Here is a 9,480-nt window from a genome sequence, read left to right as displayed (position 1 = left end):
GGGTTTAAGGTTTACGGTGGTGTTAACAATGTTAATATTTTTTTTGATAATTAATATTAATTTTTATTAATTTTTCATAAATGGAATATACTTGACAAATCTTTATTAATTATTGTTTTAATAGTGAATGGACATGTTCATACATTTTCATATTAAGAAGTCAAAAGTTTTAAAAGTTTCTATTAATAGTATTTAGAATCTGATAAAAATGAAAGTGAATTAAAGAAAAAAAATCAGGATGTAGAGAGAGATGGAGAGAAAGATAGAGAGGGAGAAACAGTGGGACAGCGAGATGTGATGTATATAACAACTAGATGACATAATACACTCTAGCTAGAAGGGTTATTACCGTGAATTAGAAATGTTAACACTACCCTCTCCACTAAGCTAATATATTTTATTTCTATGGCTATCTAGTGCAATTACCCATTAATTTATTAACTCCTAATTCCCGTTTAAACTTTAAATTCCCATAGAGAATACCTTACTACTGATTAACGATTTCTTCAACATTTGGTTATAACGTTATCCATCTTGAATGGTAGATTCGAGAAATGAGAACCAACACAACATGTGGAAGTTTGGTTCACAACAAATTCTAGGATAAGATTCTTTAACGGTCTAACCACAACAATTTTTTTTTTAAAATCTTTTTTAGTGTAAACATCTGTCATAAGCGAAATACAGATTCTAACTTCTCCATAAAGTTGTATCAAGAGCAGAGAAATCTAGTTAGTAGCAATCTGTTTGTTACCTCTGTGTAAGTAACCCATCACATTAGCATCATCATCTCATAAACATCTACAGCTTCTTTTGTCGAAATGGTCAAGAAGACGAGAACTCTTTCGTCCTCACCTTCGCATTCTACTCCACAGTCCCGAGACTCTAGACTGTTGACGCCGCTTTGTACTCCCCAAACCGCTATCACTCACACTCCCTCCTTCATGGAGATCCTCATGAACCTCAGAGAACTCTTTCGTCCACGGATTCAGCGGAATCACATACGAATCATCTTTAGTCCTCCTCTTCTTCTGCTCAAACCTCTTCACGTTTTCAGATATCTGATGAAACGTCCTGTTAATCTTCGCTATCCCTCTCTCCACCGGCTCCACCACGTGAGAAACCGTGAACCTCATGTCATCAGCAATGATCTCCCCGCTCCCCACCACCACATCCCGCACGCTCTGCGGGAAGTTCAACCGCTTCTCCCACTCATCATCATGCCTCCCGTACCTCACCCTAGTCGTTCTCTCGCTGTCCTTAACCTCTTCCGGGTCAGGAGGCGTGTCTATAGACGCGTAATCCGACATCACCGCCACGTTGCGGACGCATCTCTCCCCGCGCTTGTAGGGAGCCGCTGGGAAGACGTAGAGATGAACCACAGCGGCAACACCCATCTCTATGCAGATGATGTAGTCTTGTATCCTCGTTTTGAGCTCCTTAGCTAAAGACCCTTTGAAGAGTCCCATGGAGAAGAGGAACGCAACGATGATGCCTTGCCACCAGGTGAGGAATACAATAGACTTGAAGGTTAAGAACTTGGCTAATGGTTTGATGGGTGCTAGCTTGTCTTTGATGACGTTGTAGAACTGTACAAGGCAGTACAACGCCCATGTTTGGCTGAAGTTCAGGACTACAGCCAGATATGGATACCTGCAAACGAGACAACATACAATAATCATACCATGTTAGAATCAAGACAAGGATGAACACATTCATGGCCGGATCTGAGATTTTGGAGACTATAAACACTTCCTAAGAACTTTTAGTACTCGTTAGATTTTCTAGAGTATTCACGAATATTAAAAATATAATAAATATTTACAATTAAATTTATTGTTTACTTTATTATACATTTTCTAATAACTAAATATTTTCAATTAATGTTTCTTAAAAATATATAACTTATCAACATTAACTACTAAAAGCACTTTAAGATTCTAGAAAATCTATCATTTTAAAACAAAAAAAATAAATTTAGAAAATCCTACTTTCTTAATTTGAATGTTTCATTAGGTTGTACCCGGATCCCGACGAGAATGGATGATGAAAAGAAAGAAGATTACCCGTAGTTCCATTGGAACTTGCCTTCTCCATAAACTCCAAAGGCTTCAAGGAGCATTGCTAATAGAGCACAGATCATCTTCAGTATCATCTGAAGAAGCAGAAATTTTTTTAAAGTCAGTTTGAATAGAAGATCATAGAGCATAATAGTCCACAAGATTTTTTTAATGACAGTGACATACATATTGAACGATGCCAATTTTAACAGCGTGATAAAACTGAGGACCAAGGTTCCAGTCTTTAAGGAAGCAGTTCATTGGGAAAGGATGCTCCACAACTTTATAAGAACATGTGCCTTCGAGAAGAGGAGTGGTCTGGGTGATCACTGTCTGCTGTTCCATGAATTCAATCGTACGTTCTTCTCCATCTGTGGAGGATACAGAGATGAAAACAAGAATCCCAAAGATATCTTCAAGTGAATCAAGAAAATGTGAAGCATCATTTACCTAGACAAGCTATCATGTATCTCTCAAAACAGTAGAGTGCAAAGGCTTCATAACAATCGCGAATCACCTCGCAGTTAAAAGCTGCTTCTGAGTTCACCAAAGACAGAAACTGCAGGAAGAGAATCATATAGATCAAAGAATCAGGAAACTATTCTAAATGTGGAAACTGAGCTACAAATACGGGATGTAACATATATAGTAGTAAGCTTATCAATCATATACCGATTCCAGGGCATAGACAGGGACCATGAGAATAAGTCCAATAAGAAACTTCTGTTCCTGTAACAAAAGTTATGATCAATTAGCAATGTTCCAGCTTTAATCAGTGAAAAAAGTTATACAGATGAACAAACCAACCTCAGGCTGATTATAAGAAGCTAGGTGCTCAAAGATGAGATACATGGAGATGAGGATGGCAACAGTAACGAAAACGCTGGCACTTAAGATTGGCCAAGTGAAGTATGTTCCAGCAACGTCAACACCAGCACCGAGGTTAGGAAGCCAAATCATCTGGAATCTGCTTGAGGACTCTCCAATGGAAAGAATAAAGAAGAGAGTGCAGATGATTCCTCTCCACTCCATTTTGAAAACAGTGAAAGCAAAAAGTTCAATATCTCCACATCAAGCAAGAGGAAGGCACTTTCACCAAAACAAGTGTTCCATAGCTCTCTATAGATACCAAACACTGATCCAATGGCAGTGGTGAGAACTGATTCAGGAAACAACAAGAACAAAAAAAAGAAGAAAACAAGACTGGGTTATAATCAAAATCAAATCTTTTTGAACAATTTAATATCAAAAATCAAATCTTTTTGAACAACCTGCATTATAAGTAAACAAGACACGAATTAGACTGGGGGTTATAATCAAAATCAAATTTTTTTTTAACTTTTTAATATCAAAATCAAATCTTTCGGAACCCAGAATGTCTCACAGAGAGGAGGGAAACAATCTACGCAATTCAACGCATCAAAACCCTAAATCGCCGACCCAATAAAGACGATCGATAGAACGAGAAAATTGCAACTCACGCGAGTTTGAAAGCCGCGGATCAAATTCGTTTCCCCAATTTTTTTTTAAAAAAAAAGAAAAAGAGCAGAGTCCCCTTCGGAGTTGCTCGTATCGATGGGAGAAAAAGATTAGAATTAACAAAAATCGAGATTTTTTTTTTTTTTTTAATTAATATTTTCCCTTTTTGTGCTTTGACTGTTGCGGGAAGCTACGATTCTAATTTACTGACGTGTCACATTCTCTTTGGTGTATTTTTACATCAACATTTACATAAAAGTTCAAACGTCGAACCCTTCATCTCATTTAACAGAGATTAATTATTTTTTTATAAGATCCAGTTTTTTTTCCAAAAAAAAAACTATAAGATCCAATTTTCGAGTTTTGGAGAAACAGATTTATTAAAAAATATACAGTGAAAAAAAATATCAAATCTTTAACAAAATGCAAGTTATACCTTTAGTTAGACATAGATATTTATAAAACAGTTTCTCTTGTCGGCATTTATAAAACTGTTTAGATGGTACAACTAGACATTAATTCTAACCAAACAAGTAAACTTCTTGATTTTATCATTTACTTGTGGTTTTATCGCGCTTCGAGCGGGATCTGATATAACTAGTAGAACATAGTTTCTCTATGTGTTCTATTACCTATTTCATAAATTTAATGTATTTTTTTGAAACATCTACGGTGTAATTGTTATTGATTATAATTGTTGCCTTTTAGATATGTGTTTAATTGTTCTCCAAACAGTTGAAATCATGTACAGACGTTTGGTTTAATTATGTTAATTTTTTGTCTTTTGGTTCCTGAGATAACTGAATTGTTCGGTTATTTATAAAATTTGGTTCCGTTTGAGTTTGGTTCGGTTAACATACTTTTGGTTTTTCAAATTACATATCGAGTAATTATGATAAATTTTAATATTCAGAATAAAAGCTATTTGGGTAATTCAGTTCTTTTAGGTAATTCGAATAATTTTAAAAAATTGTAAAAAAATATTCAGATGTTTTGGATATTTTGGTATTTGGTTTATAAGTAGTATTTTATATTTTGGTAATTTTAAAATTTAACATAGTTAATATTTTTGGTTTGTGAACTGTATTTTAGATATTCGGAATTTGGTTCTCAGTTCAGTTCGGTTTCGGTTTTTCGGTTCCAAAAATATAGGAACCGCTCGATTATTTGTGAACTTTGATTAAGTTTAAGATACAGTTTCTCGCTTTGGTTCAGATTCGGTTTTGGTACTCTGTTTATATGCTCGGACCTAGTTGAAACCTAAGTGGTGGCACATTTTTTGTTTCTTTTTGTTTGTATTTTTTTGTTGAAATTTTATTTTGTAGCGTAAATGTTGTAGTGGAAAGGGTGTGTGTTGAGAGGGTGATGTTCTGGGGGTGTTGTACGAATAACTAATCAAGATTTTTAATAGAAATTATATTATGAATTTTCAAAATATGTTTTGTACATTGAATTTGTTACATATAATATTTTAATAATTTATTATATCCTATTATTGAATATTATTATTATTAAATTATATTACATTGTAATTGTATTTAAAATAAATTAGTTGTATATATATAATATTATTTAATCCAACTTCAGTAAGTTTACAAACAATCAGTATGAAACTGTGTTTCTGTCTGTCATTATTAGGGTACTCGAACATGAATTCGTATTCGATTTTTTTGGCAATTCTGCTTTTATCCTCCATTTTTTTGAGCTTTGATTACATAGATTTTTTAACCAACTGCTTAAAACCACTTGAAGCCTTGTTTAAAATCAATCTCCATGTGTGGGGGTTTGGCGCATATAAACCGAGAGTACTGAGGACGCAGCTGATCATAATTTATTCAATATAAAAAGGAAGAGGTTGGTCGAAATAACTAACCAAAAAGAATAAAACTCATAAACATAGTTTAAATATAGTAGTAGTCGTAGTCCTTTAAATTTGTTTTTTTTTTTAAAGCCTGGAGTGCAACATAGTTATGAGGATGTCGTCTAACACTTTCTCACGATCTGTAGGTCGTTACTCGTTACGCATCTTCTTGCGCGGAACGCTCTTCCGCCTCAGCTAAATCATCCTCACCAGTGTCTCTATCAGCTAGAGTTGTCTGATTTGGGATATATGTTGCTGCTGTCTGATCCTCAACAATGCATCACCAGTGCATCCTCTTTCGTTCCTGTCAATGCTTTTCACGCGAAGAGAGCTTCTTTAGGAACAGCCGACGTGGAAAAAAGCAGACCCTACAACTTTGTCATTACTGATTACTGAGCAAGTTTGCTAATCCATACTGATTACCTACAAGTTTGTAGTGGGTAACGTTACTGATTGATATTTCAGGGGAGGTACTCTAGAAGTGGGCTTGAAGACTACGGGACACTTTACAAATATTTAGACTGGATTTACTAATTACACAAAGCTCAATAATAATTAACACAGCCCAGATCACTAAAGTTTTTTCACGAACAATTTCAGGAAGGATAGGGAAGCGGCTGACGTGGCGCAATATGAAGAGGGGAATGCTGACGTGGCAGCAGAAGAAGAAGGAATACTCTCCTTTATTGTTATAGATAGATATAATACTAGTGAGCGGTCACGTACTACGTACGGGAAAAAATCTTAATTTTTTGGAAATTTAACATCAATTTTAAACATAAACTAGATTTCGAACCCGCACAACCGTGCGGGTGATTAGTTTCATTTTTATACACATAATTCTTTATTTTACATGGCTAACTATAATATTTTAAAAATTGTTTAATATAACATTTTAAAACATAACAAATTTATAGTTCAAATACAGTAACTTAATTTATATGTTTTGAATTTTCAGTGATAGCATATATTAAATCATGTGATATAAAATTCTAAATTGAAAAATCTTATTGATTAAGGATAAAAAATTTAATTAAAAATTATTATATTAAATTAGTATCGTAAATTTAGTAAAATATTGTACATGAGATTAGTTATAATTACAAAAATGAATTAGATATTTTAAAAGTTTGTTTTAGTTAAAATAAAATATATATTTAATTTTCAAATAAACATGAAATTAACTAAAAAAAATTAAATTTTTGTTTAAGTGAAAAATGAAATATACATTTTTTTTTAAAAACAAATAGGAAATTGATTGAATATTTAAAAGCTTTATTTTAATGAAAAATGAAATATATTTTATATTGTAAAAAGGATATGAAAAGATTTTTATTCAGATACATTTTGAGAGAAAATATAGGAGTATCTATTTGATTTGTTTGTTATAGAATATTCAAATAGCTGAAATATTTATACAAAAAATAATTTAAACAACTTTCTAAGGGTGGTCCAAATTAAAAAAAAATCACACATGAATTAAGTCATGACTTCTGTTTTAATACTATAGATTATTTATTTTACATGGTTAACTATAATATTTTAAAAATTGTTTAATATAACATTTTAAAACATAACAAATTTATAGTTCACATACAGTAACTTAATTTATATGTTTTGAATTTTCAGTGATAGCATATATTAAATCATGTGATATAAAATTCTAAATTGAAAAATCTTATTGATTAAGGATAAAAAATTTAATTGAAAATTATTATATTAAATTAGTATCGTAAATTTAGTAAAATATTGTACATGAGATTAGTTATAATTACAAAAATTAATTAGATATTTTAAAAGTTTGTTTTAGTTAAAATGAAATATATATTTAATTTTCAAATAAACATGAAATTAACTAAAAAAAATTAAATTTTTGTTTAAGTGAAAAATGAAATATACATTTATTTTAAACAAATACGAAATTGATTGAATATTTAAAAGCTTTATTTTAATGAAAAATGAAATATATTTTATATTGTAAAAAAGATATGAAAATATTTTTATCCAGATACAATTTGAGAGAAAATATATGAGTATCTATTTGATTTGTTCGTTATAGAATATTCAAATAGCTGAAATATTTATACAAAAAATAATTTAAACAACTTTCTAAGGGTGGTCCAAATTAAAAAAATCACACATGAATTAAGTCGTGACTTCTGTTTTAATACTATAGATTAATAATACATTTTGGGTTAATATACCATGAATGTTGTTTGTCTCTACTATTCTCGGTTGTCAAGAGATACCAAGGAGTGTTAAATTGTATTTGCATAAAAACATAAATTGTGGATAATATATATACACCATAGTTATAAAAAATAAGTCAATAGTCTAAGTATTAGATATGATTTATTATAAACTTGCAAACTGAACAAATTAGCAGCAAAAAAAAACAAAAAAAATATTTTTTGTGTATTGGAAATTTATATATTTTGAAAATTTTAACTGAGAAAAGTAAATTGTACAAATGTATTTCTTTTTATATTTAAGTTTTAAAAGTAAATTATTTGTATACTACTCATGTTGGTGATTTGATTAAATATAAGAAATATATTTATTTTAATCAATAGTATTTTAATTCATAGTTAAATCATTACATGCATTTAGTAGATCAATGTTATACCTTCTGATTTTTCACTGCTTGGCCTTTAGCAACATCCTCGTTCTTATCATGCTTAAGATTCTTTAGTATAATCCTTATACCCATGAAGAAGTATAAAATTGTTATTAGTGACTCTTTTTGGTTTCAACAAATTCAAACCTACTTCTAAATCCAGCTAATACTCTTGTTTATGATAATGAGCTAAGTTAAACAATAAAAGACTTCCACAAGACTATCTACCGTTTCTAGAAACCATACAGAAACTCTACCATGATGGAAAAATAAAGTGACAAAAGTAGAGATAGTTAAGAATTTAAGATAAATCTTACTGTTCTCGAGAACGAAGCTCCTACTCTTTTTCAAGCTCTTCCTTAGAAGCATTTATTGTCATCATCTCCTTCAGCACCACTCTCACTCTCTTCCTCATTATCATATGATCAAATTCTTCGCTTTCTCCACCACATCATCTTCCTCATTGTCTCCTTCGTCACTCCCTACATCATCATCTTCTTCCATGCTATGATCATCTTCGCCATCTTATACCCATCAGATAAATCATCATCTTCACTCTCCCTTTCCACCTATAATAGCATCCTCGAACCAAATAAATTCACTTACACATCCATCTAAATAACTTAAACCAGACAAAAGCAACAACAAAATATATACCTCATGGTCGCTTATCTGTTCTGAATCACTTTCATAAAGTCTTGCTCTTTTGGAACTCTTTGATCTTCCAGCCATTGTAAACTCTCCGAATGCTAGAAAATTTAAAAGTGAAAAGGTAGAGATCATGGAATATTAGAAGATCGGTTTAGAGACAAATGTTAGAGGTGCTTTAATTTTTTGTTTTTCAAATTAATTTTAAAGCACAAGCCATGTGTCAAAATTTGATTGGCAAGACGACTTGCGCTTTAGTATATAGGAGATTTTTTATATTCGTGGTATCAGCCTTAAAAAGTTAGACAAACACAAAAAAAAATCCATGAACTATCGTAATTTTAATTTTGAACATTTTCAGCATACTAAATGTGTTTTGTAACCCATTGTTGATAATTAGTGAAGAGTTAGAAAGTATCGTGTTACTGCTTTAAAAAAAATGTTTGTTGTAATAAATATTTCATGTAATCTATTATACTCATTTGATATCTATAATATTATTATTAGATAAAAAATAGAGTTTGAACCGAACCATTTATATAACCTACTTTCTTAATTTATTTTGAGAATTTTTAGTGATGAAAAGAGCATTTTAACTTCTTCTCAGCCACTCATGTACTAAGCACCAGTGCACACCTAACAAAAAATGCGGAAAAACTTGCATGAATTGCTCACATGCAACTTTCGTACGTTTAGGGTCTTTATTTATCTCGTTAATAAAAACACAATTAGTGACACATGTTTTGTGTATTTTAATATTTTTGATCGGGTATTCTATATGAAGTACATCATGCATCTATAATAAGTAGTTTACG

The 9,480-nt window shown here is 31.3% G+C and overlaps 1 protein-coding gene across 2 annotated transcripts; it reads right to left on the bottom strand.

Annotated features, from left to right (window-relative positions):
- Positions 1-622: 622 nt before the first annotated feature.
- On the bottom strand, positions 623-3,672 carry LOC111213064 (protein LAZ1 homolog 1-like). Of its 2 annotated transcripts, XM_022714723.2 has the most exons (7): positions 3,542-3,672; positions 2,868-3,219; positions 2,733-2,789; positions 2,511-2,619; positions 2,247-2,431; positions 2,067-2,155; positions 623-1,653 (listed from the first exon to the last, which is right to left on the bottom strand). In XM_022714723.2, the coding sequence occupies exons 2-7, from the start codon at positions 3,090-3,092 to the stop codon at positions 852-854; spliced, it is 1,467 nt and encodes a 488-aa protein (XP_022570444.1). In that variant the 5' UTR covers positions 3,093-3,219; positions 3,542-3,672; the 3' UTR covers positions 623-851. The 2 variants fall into 2 exon arrangements, with proteins under 2 accessions (XP_022570444.1, XP_048617477.1); XM_048761520.1 differs by having other exon boundaries at positions 2,868-3,632.
- Between the last annotated feature and the right edge of the window lie 5,808 nt (positions 3,673-9,480).

This window comes from Brassica napus, chromosome C6 (genome assembly GCF_020379485.1).
Source record: "Brassica napus cultivar Da-Ae chromosome C6, Da-Ae, whole genome shotgun sequence".
Lineage (NCBI taxonomy): Eukaryota > Viridiplantae > Streptophyta > Magnoliopsida > Brassicales > Brassicaceae > Brassica > Brassica napus.
The sequence above is the reverse complement of the archived record's forward strand: the minus strand, read 5'-3'. Positions and strand labels throughout refer to the sequence as shown.

Coding starts and splice junctions, on each gene's coding strand:
- LOC111213064 (XM_022714723.2), bottom strand. CDS start 3,092: ATGGAGTGGAGAGGAATCATCTGCACTCTCTTCTTTATTCTTTCCATT. Junction 2,620..2,732: donor CTGTCTATGCCCTGGAATCG/GTATATGATTGA, acceptor CTCTTCCTGCAG/TTTCTGTCTTTGGTGAACTC. Junction 1,654..2,066: donor AAGTTCCAATGGAACTACGG/GTAATCTTCTTT, acceptor TCTCGTTTGCAG/GTATCCATATCTGGCTGTAG.